The sequence below is a fragment of the Podarcis vaucheri genome (genome assembly GCF_965113315.1).
Source record: "Podarcis vaucheri genome assembly, chromosome: 18".
Classification (NCBI taxonomy): domain Eukaryota; kingdom Metazoa; phylum Chordata; class Lepidosauria; order Squamata; family Lacertidae; genus Podarcis; species Podarcis vaucheri.
The window spans coordinates 9,908,565-9,924,607 of record NC_138756.1 but is presented as its reverse complement, the minus strand read 5'-3'; the positions used below and the strand labels follow the sequence as shown (position 1 = coordinate 9,924,607).

The 16,043-nt window shown below is 50.5% G+C and overlaps 1 protein-coding gene across 2 annotated transcripts in view; it reads left to right on the top strand.

Annotated features, from left to right (window-relative positions):
• The first annotated feature begins 470 nt into the window (after positions 1-470).
• MIDN (midnolin) overlaps positions 471-16,043 on the top strand; it is a 42,617-nt gene continuing 27,044 nt past the window's right edge. Inside the window, exons 1-2 of one of the 2 annotated variants that reach the window (XM_082206488.1) lie at positions 471-900; positions 14,171-14,396. In XM_082206488.1, the coding sequence (XP_082062614.1) occupies positions 14,179-14,396 (218 nt within the window). In that variant the 5' untranslated portion in view covers positions 471-900; positions 14,171-14,178. Of the gene's footprint in view, positions 901-13,627; positions 13,783-14,170; positions 14,397-16,043 lie in introns of those variants that run through there. The other variant, XM_082206489.1, reaches the window with a different exon arrangement.

Genomic DNA, 16,043 nt, shown 5'->3' with positions numbered 1-16,043 from the left:
CAGTCCTGCTGGCCACATGACCCGGAAGCTGTACATTGGCTCCCTCGGCCAGTAAAGCGAGATGAGTGCCGCAACCCCAGAGTCGGCCATGACTGCACCTAACGGTCAGGGGTCCCTTTACCTTTTACCTGCATTGCACGGGGTTGGGCTGGATGACCTTTGGGGTTCCCTTGCAACTCGTAGGGTTGTCTGGTTTGGGGCCCTGTGGCAGGACGCCGAGTGGGAAGCATGGAGCGGCCGCCACGGGCAACTGGCCCAAAAGAGAGAGGGAGGGAGAGGGAGAGATTGAGAGTGGCAGCCGAAGTCTGGCAAGCGGCCGTCTATGCTCAGTGTTGCGTCAGCGCCAGTGTGCAAATCCCTTTGCTGAGTCTGCAATGCTCAGCAGGGCTCTCTTCTCTCCCTCTCATTCTTTCCCTCCTCCCTCCCTCCCTCCCTCCTCCCTCTCCCAAGCCCCACCCAGCATAATGTGACTGTCAGCCCTTGGGTTCTGTGTGGGATAAAAACTTTTCGCGCACCTCCCGAACATTTCATTTAATAAAAATAAAAGAACCACGCAAAACCGCAGCGCTGCTGGCTGGAAGGAGCGAGAGACTCGGCTGAGCACCACAGGCAAAGCGGACGACGCCTCTGGAGAAGGATTACATACATATTTTTCCTCCCTCTTTGTAGGGAAGGGGCGAGATTCACCTTGCGCTTTTTTTTCTTTCCCCCTTGCCACATCCGCAAGAAAGGGTCTTTTCTTCTCCCGAAGGGTTTCCCCGCCACGTGAGGACCTGCCAACCCGTCTGGAGACAAAGGATACAATTTTCCGCTTTGGGGAGAAATTTCCTGAAAGGGTTTTTTTTATTTCGTTTTCGGGAGCGATTCGGCGGAGAAGGCGGCGTCTCCTGGCGGATTTTGGTGAGTCCCTTTATGGCCCGACGCGGTTTGGCTTCTCTCTCAAGGAGATCCTTTTCCCCACACCCGGGCGGTGGGGCCCGTCCGTGCCTGGCTCTTGCTCCTCCGGGGTCGAATCCTGCGCCGCTTCGGCAGTTGCTTCCCCCACCCATTCCCACCCCCACCCCTCATCTCGAAGGGAAATGCTCTCAAACGGGCTCCTCTCCAAACTGGCTAGACAAAAGAGTTCCCAGGGAAACGCCTGGCTTCGCTCAAGCCTCCTTCCCGTGGATCACATTTCAGAAGATCCCTTTGACATTTTCCATGTCGTCGCTGGGGCTTCTGTGAGGAGAAGGGGGTAGGGGGGTGGGGGCAGGCAGGCAGAAATCAAAACCAGTCTTTCCACCGTGAAAAATCCGTCACGCGTTTGAGTTTCAATTGCCACTGCGGCTGTGCGTTTTTACGCACGCACTGGTCTAGCGAACAGACAGACTCACACGGGTCTATTGTACACGAACGCACGTCTGTTTCGTGCACACACGGGTCTCTCTCTCTCTCTCTCTCTCTCTCACACACACACACACACACGTCTGCCTTACAAGCACACAGATAGAGCGTCAATTCACACATACACGTAACCCATGAGACTTGCTTCACTGAGTAAGCTTGCAAAGCGCGCGCCGTCGAGGAGCTTACTCCCGAGTAAGCGGGGAAAGCGCCTCAGATCGGGCCTCCTGAAGTCCCACGAACTAGCAGCCAATGGATCTTTGCATTTCTCTCTCTCTCTCTCTCTCTCTCTCTCTCTCTCTCTTTTGCTCCCCCTTTATAAAGAAATTTCACCGGGTTATCCGGAAGGCTCTCCGAAAGATACCCTGATATTTTTTTTGAGAGGGGGCTCTTGCGGAGGGCGGGCGGGGGGAAAGGAGGAGACTCACACCATTCATCAAAAGCTCCTTTCTTTTACATCCGAGTCCCGTCCCCCCCCCTCCTACCGCCCTTGCCGTGTTAGAGAGAGGCGAGAGCCAGGGACTCTTCAAGAATAATCTTCTGTTCTTGCGGATAAGAGACTCAGCCAAATTCCGGGGTGGGGTGCGGGTGGCCCCCTCCGCCCAAACAAGATTACCTCCCCCCCCCCAATACACACCACTAGAAATATATATATATATTCAGCATCCATTTATCCTGTTTAAATGCAGATGCAGAGAGCACTGTGGTCATGAGAGACCAAAACCATTTGGGATTTTATTGGGGGGGGGGGGCGGCGAGAGAAATAATAATCGTCTGCTGGATCTGTCGGGGGTGCCGAAAAAGAGAGACTTGCGTGCTCTTTAGCTTCCCCAACACAGCCCAGCCTAAGCTCCCTTCCTTGAGGGCTAGAGGCTTAATTCACACGCACACGGGTGTTTCTCGGGAAGCCGCAAAACTGCAAAATTCTTTAAACAATTTTCGGGTTTGTGTGGGTGGGTGTTTTCTTCATTGTTTGAGGGGGGGTGGTTTGTTATAACGCCGCCTCTCTCCTCTTGTCTTTCCATGGACTTCTCTGTCCATCTGCGGAAATGGAAGGCAAATTTGTGCCTTATATTTGTGGAAAGAAAACCACTTTTGGAGAGAGAGAAATTAGATTTGGAAACTCCAGTCCTTAATCTAACTGGCTTATTTTTCAAGACGGAAGGGCATCTCTCATTGCTCGATTTAGCTGTGGGGTTTGGGGGGGGCGGATTTTTGCTTTGCCAAAAACTGGGGAGGCGGAGGAGCCACACAAACCATACAGAAGACCCACACCCTGAAATGTATTCTGCCCACGTAGATATTCCTCTCCGTGCGTCTCCCACCCGCTCGCATTGTTAACGCTGCCCATTCATCTGGTCTCCCGTTCCCCCCCGCCCTCTTCCTCTTCCCACCCCGTATTTCCATAGCCCGATCAAAAGGGGGGGGGTCTACTTTAGCCTCCAAGGACACAAGACCCCCCCGCCCTTATGCCTCGAGGGCGCCGCTTCCAGAAGGGGTTCCTGGGCTCATATGTCACAGTGGTGAGGCTGGGAACCCGCAGAGAGTGTGGCAGTACCTTAATTTCGGTTCTGGAAAGGGGCAGGGGCTCTGCCCCCACCTGGCTGACCTAAGCACCTTGCACTTTGAACCCCAGCCGCATGAGAACCGCCATTGCTTGCTCCCTGGCGGAATGCAGTCTGTGCTATTCAGAAGCCTACAAGAAAACTAGGCCTGTGCTTGGATAGGAGAATAGCCTTGGCCGTGTGTGTGTGGCTTTTCCCCAGACTTTATTTCTTATTTTTATTCATATGGCATCTTTCTCAAGGTGGCACGGGTGGCGCTGTGGGTTAAACCACAGAGCCCAGGGCTTGCCGATCAGAAGTTCGGCAGTTCGAATCCCCGCAACGGGGTGAGCTCCCATTGCTCGGTCCCTGCTCCTGCCAACCTAGCAATTCGAAAGCACGTCAAGGCGCAAGTAGATAAATAGGTACCACTCCAGCGGGAAGGTGAACTGCGCTGCTCTGATTCGCCAGAAGCGGCTCAGTCCTGCTGGCCACATGACCCGGAAGCTGTACGCCGGTTCCCTCGGCCAATAAAGCGAAATGAGCGCCGCAACCCCAGAGTCAGCCACGACTGGACCTAAAGGTCAGGGGTCCCTTTACCTTCTTCCCAAGGCAGAGCACCTAGTTCTTCCCCTCCTCATTTAATCCCCCAAAACAACCATGCGAGGTAGGTAAGGGCTGAGAGGCAGTGGCAAAGCCACCAAAGTGACCCAGTGAATTTCATGGCTGGGTGAGGGTCTCACTCCCAGGTCCTAGCGCTCATTTGATCTCTGTGAGGTGGGTCAGGCTGAGAGGCAGCGGCTGCCCCACCCCCAAGCCCCTCAGTTTCTTGGCTGAGCCAGGATTCGAACCCTGGTCTCTCCCAGCCTAACCACCGCACCGCGATGGCTCTCTGTTGTTCCAGGCAACCATTGCGACTGCCTCTTTCGTGAGCCTGATGGGCCCATTTCACACGCCTGTTCCACTGAGGCACCGGGTTTCCTTTCCCTGCTGAAATAAGCCAGAGTTACTCCCTTATCTAATAACCTCCGTGGGAGAAAGAGAAGAGGCTGGAGGCTGGGATCTCTTCGCTCTGAGGACTTCTGGAGGTGGGAACTATCGCATAAATCTTTCCCTGCGCCTTTGGTTAAGGAAGGAGGCGAGTGGGCGAGCCAAGAATGTGTCATTCGGGCAATCGGGTTCGTTTTATTTTCTTTTCCCCCTCCGAAACGCCCTGTGAGGTTGGCAGAGGTTGTTGAGGACTATGGCACGGGGAACTCTCCTGCCTCACTGCTTTCAGACCTGCGCACACCTCGAGCGTCGGGGGGGGGGGGAGGCAAAGCCGCGACGGCGCTCTTGTGTTTCGTGGAAGGTCGTTCGCGCCGCTGGCAAAGGTGGGGCTGGCATGGCCCTCTTTTGCCAGGTGTCACAAGCTTCCAGGTGGCTGGGGACTCCTCGTCAGAGAAGGACAAAGAGCCCGGTGTGACCCCGAAGCTTGCTCTTAGGCCAAATAGGTGCCAATCTTCCAAGTACACTGAGTGTGGCACTCGCAGCCTGCTAGGACCTCAGGCTTACTGGGCCAAAGTTGGGGGCAAAGGGAGGGTCTCTAGAATGGCTCGGAGGTTTTCCTCACCCGGTAGCCTTCTGCTCCTGCAAGGTAGGACCGTGCGTAAGAATGTGCTCTACCATGGGAAGAGGGGTGGCATTTCCCGGCGCCAGTGTTTTCCGCTTAACTTTTTCCACGCCTTGCAGCGGTGGCCGTGTGCATCCCATAATTCTCCTGCTTCCCTTTATTTTGCCGAATAAGGATCTCTCTCTTTCTGGCCTGCCTTGCAGATCTGCACCCCACATTTAAAGCACATTCGGCGCCCATTTAAAGCACCCGCCACACAAAGAATCATGGGAACTGTAGTTCAAGGGCGCTGGGGATTGAGGCTCGGTGGCGGAGCAAACTGCAGTTCCCGGAATTCTTTGCAAGGGGGGGACGGGTGCTTAAAATGCACAGGGCAAGGGCCTTGTTTTGGAATCTATCTGCAATGCCTTTCCTCAGCAGCAAACTGCACTCTGCACATGCCCCTTTTCCTTTCGCCTGGCTCAGCCTGCTTTGGACTGAAGAAAGCAGAGTCCCTGTGACATATTCAGGCATAGATTTATTTGGGTAGGTGAGCATCTTTTGCTCCCAAACCCCTTGCAAGCCCCTTCCTGAAAGGGCACTCACTACGTGTTAAACCCCAATACGCAGAGGTAAAGGTAAAGGGACCCCTGACCATTAGGTCCAGTCGTGGCCGACTCTGGGGTTGCGGCGCTCATCTCGCTTTACTGGCCGAGGGAGCCGGCGTACAGCTTCCGGGTCATGTGGCCAGCAGGACTAAGCCGCTTCTGGCGAACCAGAGCAGCGCACAGAAACGCCGTTTACCTTCCCGCCAGAGCGGTACCTATTGATCTACTTGCATTTTGACGTGCTTTCGAACTGCTAAGTTGGCAGGAGCAGAGACCGAGCAACAGGAGCTCACCCCGTCACTGCGGGGATTCAAACTGCTGACCTTCTGATCGGCAAGTCCTAGGCTCTGTAGTTTAACCCACAGCGCCGCCCGCATCCCATCAAAACGCAGAGTTAGGCCCACTGAAATTAAAGGACTTAAACCAGCCATGCCCATCAATTTAAATCCATAAGTAGGTATTATAAGATATACGACTTGTGTATTTTGGATCTTTAAAAAAATATACCTCCCTCTGAAAAACAGGTCAAAAGGGGGGGACTATCTTTTTTTAAAAAATCTGCATCAAATATGTACCGATTTGCTTACGAAACTCTCTTTAAGCTGACATACAGCCCCCCTTTTTAAAAAAAATTCTGGGATCGCCCAAGGCGGTTCACCACCAACGAGGGGATTTCAGTCCTTTGGCCTGGCCACCCCTCGTGTCTCCCCACCCCCAAATATGCCTTAACCCCCCCCCATGCACCTATTGTTCCTGGGGCTTTTAATTCTCCCCTTTCCCCACCAGGGGGTGCCCTTGTTTTGCTGGCTCAATCCAGAGCCACTCCAGATCAGCTCCCCGTTCCCTTTTGGCAGTGGCGAAGCGTGGGGGGTGCAAGGGGGGCCGGGCGCACCGGGCGCAACATCTGGGGGTTAGGGTTAGGGGGCGCAAATTACTTGCCTTGCCCCGGGTGCTGACAACCCACGCTACGCCACTGCCTTTTGGCTGACAATAAGACAACAGAGCCGAATAAGGTCCTTGCCCGAAGAAGCACGTTTAGGACCCAAAGGGGCTTTGCTCAGCATGGACAGGATTGCGCCACCCTTCAGCAGCTTCCCAGAAAAAAGGAGGTGGAGGAGGAGGCGTTGGGAATAAAAACCCCAAGATCTCGCCATCACTGTGCGTCACGACCTCAAAGGACCCCAGATTTTAAACCTGTGGGTGTCAGATTATAGATGACACGGCTTCGTAAGGGTTCCTCGTCATCTTGCTGATTGCGTTATCCTCTCCCACCAAAACCCACCGGTTCCCAGAGAATAATATTCCCCCTGCTGGTAAAATTGTTCCGGTTGTCTCTAGATCACTCCAACTCAGTTTTCTTAAGAACTGTGCATGCGCACGGAAGCTCATGCCAATAGCAAACTTAGTTGGTCTCTAAGGTGCTACCTTAGACGCGGGTGGCGCTGTGGGTTAAACCACAGAGCCTAGGACTTGCCGATCAGAAGGTCGGCGGTTCAAATCCCCGCGATGACGGGGTGAGCTCCCGTTGCTCGGTCCCTGCTCCTGCCCACCTAGCAGTTCGAAAGCAGTCAGAGTGCAAGTAGATCAATAGGTACCGCTCCGGCGGGAAGGTAAACGGCGTTTCCGTGCGCTGCTCTGGTTCGCCAGAAGCGGCTCAGTCCTGCTGGCCACGTGACCTGGAAGCTGTATGCCGGCTCCTTCGGCCAATAAAGCGAGATGAGCGCCGCAACCCCAGAGTCGGCCACGACTGGACCTTAAACTGAGGTTATGGTTGCCACAATGGAATGTCAAGGTGCTATTCCCCCCCATGGATTTTAGTAGTAGTAGTAGTAGTAGTAGTAGTAGTAGTATTTTGATGTATATTTCGGGGGGGTGTCTCAAAGCCATTTAGAGCACATGAAATTATCAAAACAATCCAGAATACAACAGATTCAAGGAAAATATTTCGGATCCTTCTCTAAGGGACATTTTTGCTTTCCCCCTATTTATTTACCTACATAATTTATAGAGCTGCCCCATAGCAGACGTGATCTAGGAAGCCGGTGGGGTGTAGTGGTGGTTAGAGCAGGGGCCAGCAAACTTTTTAAGCAGGGGCCGGTCCACGGTCCCTCAGACATTGTGGGGGGCCGGAATATATTTTGGAAAAAGAAAAAAAAAGAATGAATTTCTATGCCCCACAAATAACCCAGAGGTGCATTTTAAATAAAAGGACACATTCTACTCATGAAAAAACATGCTGATTCCTGGACCGTCCGCGGGCTGGATTGAGAATGCGATGGGGCCGGATCCGACCCCCGGGACTTAGTTTGTGTATTCATGGGTTAGAGCGCCAGACTAGTACCTGGGAGATCAGAGTTCGAATCCCCACTCTGCTAGGAAGCTCACTGGGTGAACTTAGAGTCAGTTGCAACCTCTTAGGAATTTCTAACGCTGTGTCACTGTAAGCAATATTGAGCTAGAATCGATGGACTGTCGTCTGATTTGGTATAAGGTCCCTGTGCTCCTGTTTGCGAAGGGTCGTAGAAGAATTGATGCTTTTGAATTATGGTGCTGGAGGAGACTCTTGAGAGTCCCATGGACTGCAAGAAGATCAAACCTCTCCATTCGGAAGGAAATCAGCCCTGAGTGCTCACTGGAAGGACAGATCCTGAAGCTGAGGCTCCAAGACTTTGGCCACCTCATGAGAAGAGAAGACTCCCTGGAAAAGACCCTGGTGTTGGGAAAGATGGAGGGCACAAGGAGAAGGGGACGATGGAGGACAAGATGGTGGGACAGTGTTCTCAAAGCTACCAGCATGAGTTTGACCAAACTGTGGGAGGCAGTGGAAGACAGGAGGGCCTGGCGTGCTCTGGTCCAGGGGGTCACCAAGAGTTGGACACGACTAAACAACAACAACAAAAAGAGTTTTGATTTATTTAAAGTACCTCTTTCTCCCCCTGATCAGGAAAGTTAAGATGAGGAAATATTTCTTGATGTGGAGCAGCCGGGTTTGGCTAAGGAGATGTGCAAGCTTGCGGGTATTAACAGAGTGCTGGCGACAAAGAGCCCTGTTTAACCGCCCAAGCTTGCCTATTCTCTACACCTTTTAGTCCCAGCAAAGGAACTCCCGTGTTGATCTCCTTTGGGGATCTTAGCTCAGCAACCGCAAAGCTACTAGATCGATTTGATCGCTTTATCAACACACTGGTGATAACACACCCCAAACCCACAAGCGAAATATTAGCCAGGTCTACCGACAATTCACGCCTGCCTCCATCAACCAGTCCCCTGCAGCGGCGTGTTGGCTGGTCAAGAGTGCCTCTGAGGACGTACAGAGTGATTTCCCCTGGCAGTTAGCCCTAACCACTAAGCCAATTTGCAGTTTAAATTATGGACAGGGGTTTTTTCAGGCCCACCTGCACCCCTCATTTGGTAAAGCACTGGAGAATAATTACCGCTGGGACTTAATTCTGAGTAAATAGACGCAGGATTGCAAGTCAAGCGTAACCCAGATGTTTCATCCCAGACCCAAAATCTATCACCGTACTCAATCCTTGTCACCCAATCTGCATAATAATAATAATAATAATAATAATAATAATAATAATAATAAATTATCTGCATTGAGAATGCATCGATCCATATAATTTCCAGCCAGCTATCTTCTACTCGGAGTAAACCCATTGGAATGAATGGACCTCAGTAAGCCATGTTTGTGAATTTCAACAGGCCCATTTTGCGTACGGCTTAAACACTGGCTGCAATCCACCCAAGAAGTACATCTAATATAGAATTTTGCTTGTTGGTTAATAATTGCATTATCGGCTAGGCAGTAAATGCATCTCCCTCGGTAGTTTATTCTTGAAACGCCGGCTTCCTTCCGCGACAAATCTTAGGTATCCCCTTTGCTACATTCAGTGAATTCACAGGTCTAACTCTCAAAAGGACTAGAAACTTGCTTCTCTGGATAGATTTTGGAACGTACCTCTCAAGTCTCAAGAAGATGCTTCATAAGGAGTCTGGGCGTCGGTTCATTCGGCTCACTATTGCCTGTGTGGGGCCTCGATGGTGCAAGTAGATTCGGAAGGAACCTCCTGCTAGATTACCCCGAGCCGGTGGCGGGTCAGACTGGATGACCTCTGGGTTCCCTTCCACGAATCCTATAAAGACTCGAGGGTGCCGTTTTGAATCGTAGCAGCGATGGGACGAAGGCAACAAGCCCTCACAGCTTCAGGGAATAACAGCGCTAACTCCTGGCTCTGACAGCCCGGCCTGTGCAGCAAGGCAACGTGGCCCAGTGGTGAGAGCGATAGATGGGAACCGGAGAGCTGAATTTGTACCCCTGTTTTGCCAGGAAGCTCGTTGAGTGACTTTGGGCCAATTCTGCTGCCTGCCTGCCTGCCTGCCTCTCTGTATCTCTCTCTATCTCTCTGCTCCTAACCTAACTTATAAAGTTGTTGTACAGGTAAAAGGTAGGGTGGAGAGCTTTAATTGCTGCATTGAGGCTCTTACAGGGGGCAGAAATGCAACTAATCAGAAAAGAGACACCAGGAGGGTTGCCTGGGAATGCAAGCATCTAATAATAATAATAATAATAATAATAATAATAATAATAATAATGTTCTGCCAAATTGCACACGTAGACTTTTCCTGCTCCAACATTGCAAGAGGGCAATCATTGGTAGAGAACCTGCTGGATGGATGGGGTATAAAAATTCTTCTTCCTCCTCCTCTTCTTCTTCTTCTTCTTCTTCTTCTTCCTCCTCTTCCTCTTCTTCCTCTTCTTCTTCCTCTTCTTCTTACAGGTTGAGTCCCTCACATCTGCAGTTTCCTTCATTGAAACCCTAGGCCGCCACTGCCACTCACTGTAGTAGACAAAACTGAGCTTGATAAACCAACAGCCGGCCTTCTATGTCCCTGTTTCTGCGGCACTCTGCGCATGCTCCGATACATTCTTTGTTTCTCATATTTTCACCGTGCTTCCACAAGGGAGCTCAGGCCTCTAGCTTGCTAGATGCATGTCCTGAAAAGAGAGTTTTCGCCTTAAGGTTGTTTCCAACCCATTTTTAACCAGAGTAGGCCATTAATTTGGACCATGGATGTACATTCCGCTGGGTTTATTCCGGGTATAACCTAACATGATATAGGTAAAGGGACCCCTGACCATTTGGTCCAGTCGTGACCGACTCTGGGGTTACAGCGCTCATCTCACTTTATTGGCCGAGGGAGCCGGCGTACAGCTTCCGGGTCATGTGGCCAGCAGGACTAAGCCGCTTCTGGCGAACCAGAGCAGCGCACAGAAACGCCGTTTACCTTCCCGCCAGAGCGGTACCTATTTATCTACTTGCACTTTGACGTGCTTTCGAACTGCTAGGTTGGCATGAGCAGGGACCGAGCAAAGGGAGCTCATGCCGTCATTGCAGGGATTCGAACCGCCGACCTTCTGATCGGCAAGTCCTAGGCTCTGTGGTTTAACCCGCAGCGCCACCCGCGTCCCATGATATAGCTCTACTTTCAAAAAATGGTTCTGGGACCCTACAGTTCTGTGGGGCACAGATGTATTTATTTCTGATTAACTCTGCAAAAGCAGGGAGGACCGCAGTACAGGGCTGTTGTATTATTTTATTGCAGGGGAATATTTTGGGATTACTTAATAACGAGTAGAGATTGGGTTTGTCTGGATACAACCAGGAAGCCGGTTTTCCCCTTCTGGACTTCCGTGTATTTGCACGAGAGGTTTAGCAGAACGAACTCTGCGCATGCTCAGAGGCACTGTTAATCAGCGAATACTCATTCAGAACAGGTCTCAGGGGCAAGGTCTTGATCCGGGAGTTTAGGGTGGGTGGGTCAGTGAGGAAGGGAATATTCTGCAAGGCTCTATCAGTCTGGATAGACAGAAATGGGAAGACATGAGGAGGGGAGTCAGTTTTGAGTTTTTCTCGCCAGGTGTCTCCTGGAAAAAAACCTAATTATAAATACCCCTTGCTCAAATGCGGAAGGCATGTGAAGAATTTCAAGTTACCCTGTGAAAACTTAAAACTTTCTCCTCCCCCTAATGAATGGGACAGGGAAAGCATTCCCCAATAATAATAATAATAATAATAAGCACTTTAAAACAACTCTCATAATTTAAATTATCACCGTCTTCATAAATCAAGACAATAAATAATACCTGTTTACAAGAAATAAATAAAGGAGAATTATATTTCCAGTTTTTGAGTTTCCAAGTACCTAGTCCCTGCTGGGTTTACTTCTGTGAAGGTGTTGGCAAGCCACTCTCATTCAGATGAAACCACACCCTGAGCAGCTGACCAGTGCAGTTGGGGCCATTCTGTAGTGACCATGCCTATAGGATTAACTTTCTAGTATTTTGCTTTGATACATCCCTGTGGAGCGAGTCCTATTTTATGTTGCAAACTGCCCTGAGATTTACAGATGTCGGGTGGTTAATAATAATAATAATAGCCAGACGTACAGTGGTACCTCGGGTTAAATACTTAATTAGTTCCGGAGGTCCGTTCTTAACCTGAAGCTGTTCTTAACCTGAAGCACCACTTTAGCTAATGGGGCCTCCTGCTGCCACTGCGCCACCGGAGCACGATTTCTGTTCTCACCCTGAAGCAAAGTTCTTAACCCGAGGTACTATTTCTGGGTTAGCGGAGTCTGTAACCTGAAGTGTCTGTAACCTGAAGCATCTGTAACCTGAGGTACCACTGTACTTGGTTCATAATTTTGAGTGATTTTGAGTTTGTGCTTTTTGATATAGATACCGTTTTGTCTTTTGATACCTCGTTCACCTCTTTGCGAGGTCTTGGTCCAATTAAAGGTAAAGGTATCTCCAACACTCCCAGGTTCCCCCCTTGCCTCTTAGGTAAAGGGACCCCTGACCGTTAGGCTCAGTCGTGGACGACTCTGGGGTTGCGGCACTCATCTCGCTTTATTGGCCAAGAGCCGGCGTCCAGCTTCCGGGTCATGTGACCAGCAGGACTAAGCCGCTTCTGGCGAACCAGAGCAGCGCACGGAAATGCCGTTCACCTTCCTGCTGGAGTGGTACCTATTGATCTACTTGCACTTTGATGTGCTTTTGAACTGCTAGGTGGGCAGGAGCAGGGACTGAGCAACACGAGCTCACCGCATTGCGGGGATTCGAACCGCTGACCTTCTGATCGGCAAGCCCTGGGCTCTGTGGTTTAACCCACAGTGCCACCCGCGTCCCAGTTTAGTCCAATTAGCGATGTACAAACAGTATTGCTAATAACAGTAACAAACAAACTGATAATAACCTAGTAATATGTATTGGACTGGTCGTACGCAAGAAAAGCTATCCTAAACCTTTAAAAACTTGATACAATATTCCTATTGAAAATTGTATGTTATTATCATGACTTATTGTTATTATTAATTTATCATCATCACTTATTAAATTTATATACCACTCTTCCTCTGATGCTCTTTGTGCGTCTCAGGGCTCCAAACCTTCCCTTTTTTTTAAAAAAAAACATTAATTAGGACAAAAAAGACCAACCGTCCAGTCTCCTTGCAATTAACATCCTCCCCATTTGGGCTTCTATATAATCTATCTATTCATAAGGGATTTGATTTCGATTGTATCTCACCAGCCCAGTGGTTTTTCCTACTTTCTTCAGTTTAAGCTTGAATTTTGCTATAAAAAGCCAGACACGACTAAACAACAACAACATAATCTATCTATAAATCCATATATATGTGTGTGTGTGTGTATATATATATATATACACACACACACACACACACACACACACACACACATATATATATATATATGCTTTCGTAGATTTTCACGGGTACAGGAATGCAGGTTTTGGTGTCTTCGGGTGTCTTCCCGTGTAAGAGTCGGGGTATATATATATAAATAGTTATAGATATGTGCATATATATCTAAATACATATATATTTATGTATGTGTATATATCTATATATATATTTATGTATATATATTTATATTTTTATATCTATATCTATCTATCTACTGTATATATATATAAATACACACACACACAATACAATCGATCTCACACACGTCTCATTCTTTAATACTGCAACGTTCTTTGTTGTAGGAAGAATATATTATGAATGGCCCTTTAAAAATAAAAAAAAGACCGGGGCGGGGGAGGAAATACGGGGGCCGGCTCTTACCCCTCCCCCTCCAAAAAAAAGGCGTGTGGGCGGAGAAGGGGGGGTTAAAAAAAAACCTCCATCTTGGCCCCTCCCTCTATGGCTTGATGGCGCTGGTCTGCGCGGAGGATCCGCTCTCCCTTTCCACGTGGGGGGAGAGCCGCCCGCCGGCCGCCATTGGCCCGCCGCGGTGGCGTCTGGGCGTTCGGAGGGCTGGGATTGGCTGGGGGGGAGAGAGCAGGAGAAAAGGATGAATGGGGAGGGGAGAGAGGCTCCGCCCCCCGTTTGGAACGTTGATACATTATAACTTTCGCTCGGCGCCGCCGCCCCGCCCCCCTCCCTTCCTCTCTCTTTCTCATTCTAGCTCTTCCCCTCTTTCATCTCCTCCTCCTTTCTTCTGCGCTGGTTAGTTTCACGCCAGACCTCGGGAGCAGCAGCAGCAGCAGCGGCAGCCCTGGCGGCGGCGGCGGCGGCGGCTGCTGCTTCGCTGCTCCGTCTGTGTGGCCGCGGGTTCGAGCCTCAGGTGGGGAGGAAATAATTTAAATATATATATATTTTTAAAAAACCTTTTAAACTATATTTCAACCAGGTTTGGGGTTTTTTTTGTGTGTGCGCGTGTTTTACAAAGTCGCCTTCCCATTGTCTTTTAAGGGGGAGGGGAGAATTGAGCGTGAGTTTTGGGGGAGGAGGACAAAGGACGTCGGCTCCCTACGCGATCTTTGCACGCGAGCGGGGGGGGGGGCGGGAGAGAAAGAGAAAAGAGAGGAGGACGTCTGGAAAGCTCGCACTCGGATTGACTCCGGCGCCGTGTGAACGCTCGAAGCGGAGTCGCTCCGGTTTCTCGCGGGAAGCGCTCCTTTTGTCTGATCCGTGTCTCCTTGTCTCCCCCCCCCCAAAAAAAAACGCTCTAGGTAATCGAATGGACCACCAACCCACCCCCAGGAGTTGCAGCCGGGGGCCTCCAGCCTGCGACGCGGTTCAGAGCGAGCCGTCCATGAATGTGCTCGTTCACACGACCACCGGGGCCCGGTATGAGCTGTCTGTGCCCGTGGAAGAGACGGTGGAAGGTCTGAAGCGGCGCTTGTCCCAGAGGCTGAAGGTCCCGCGGGAGAGGCTGGCGCTGCTGCACAAAGAAAGGTAAATTTACACGTGTACGCGTCTGTGCGTGTGTGTGTGTATTGCTAATTCCCCCCTTCCTTTTCCTTTCTTCCTCCCCACCCCACCCCGAATACCCGTGTAGAGGAGTTAGGCTTAAATCCGGAGCAAGAAGTTCGGGTTGCAGCCTGCGAAGTTTTACTCGGGAGTAGACCCGCTGACCTTAACGCAGCGTCTCCGTGTCAGTGGGTGGGTGTGAACTCTTGCTCGGGAGGAGACCCGTGGGAAAGGGATGTGCGTTCGGTGGAAAGTGTGCGAGCTCTACACGGGAGTAGACCTATTGGAAGGAATGGGCTTGGGGAAGCTGCGCGCCCTTTTAATTGCACAGCTCCGGCGGAGAGCTTGGGCTCCAGCGCCTCGCTTTTCGACCTGCATCCCGGAGCCCGAGACGTTGTTCTACTCGGGAGTAGGCTTCCGAGGCTGAATCCAGGAGGGCTTAATCCTAGGGGAACCAGGACCCTGGTGGGATCTTGGCGGCGCGGTGTGTGTGTGTGTGAGAGAGAGAGGGGGGGGGTTGGGGCGGGGGAATGGTCTACTCGGGAGTAAGCTCAGCCGGGAAGCTTTGCCGTGCAACTTTTTTCAGAAGGGCAGGAAAGTGTAGCGGATCGCTCTCAGAGTAGACCCGTTGAAATGAGTGGAAGTGACTTGCAGACTTGGGTCCGTTCCTTGCAATGGCCGGATTTCGACCGAGGAGGGGCCGAAATAAAAAATAAAAATCATTTCTGCTTGCTTTCGTGGGGTGTGTGTGTTTGCGCCCGTGTTCACACGTATGACACACTCGGGACCCTCCCCGCTTTTTATATATCCCTGCTATAAACCTGTCTTTTGATACGTGCTGGTGCATATTTGCCAAAAAAATCGCCTAAAATGCATATATATTGTCTTTTGCGTCGGGTTCCTGTGATGGCACCAGACTAGGACGTGTAAAAGGGGTGTGTTTATAAAAGAGATGCCTTCAGCCTAGATTTGGTGTGTCCCCAAAATACTTATTGTCCCCGAATAGCCCCCCATTTCCATTTCTCCCACTGTTTATGAACGGGGAGGGGGTGTCTAGAAAAAACCACACTCTGAAATTACCCACTTACAATTTGAGATATTTGGTGAGAATATTTATGTGGGTGGCTGGTGTGTTTTTTTCCGGGGGGGGGCATATTTTTTATACCTATTTCCCCCCCAAAGGAAAAAAATCTGTCCTGGCCTCTTTTTGGGGTGTTCCCACAAAAGGGTTTGTCTGGGGCATAGCTGGAAATTCTCAATGTGGCCCCCAAATCTAGCTGCCCCCCCCCAATCCTGGCCCGGCCTTCTCCCTCCTGTCCTTTGTTCGGAAGTTTAATTCTTGCAATTGCAGGACGCGCCCCCCCCCCAGCATACTCCACCTCTGTGCAAACCGTACCTGCTTAAAAATAAATAAATCAATATTTGAGCATCCCTACGTTGCAGAGAATCCGAAACATTGTATTGTCGGTTTTTTAATTTTATTATTTTGTAATTATACAGAGGATTTGTGGAAGTCTAATTGCAACAGTAGCTTATAAGTGCCAGGCTGGGGGGGGGCGTCCCTCCTCCTCCTCCCTCTCCCTTTGTTTAACAAAATCTCAGCTTTGTTAGGGTAGAGAGACAGATCAGTTC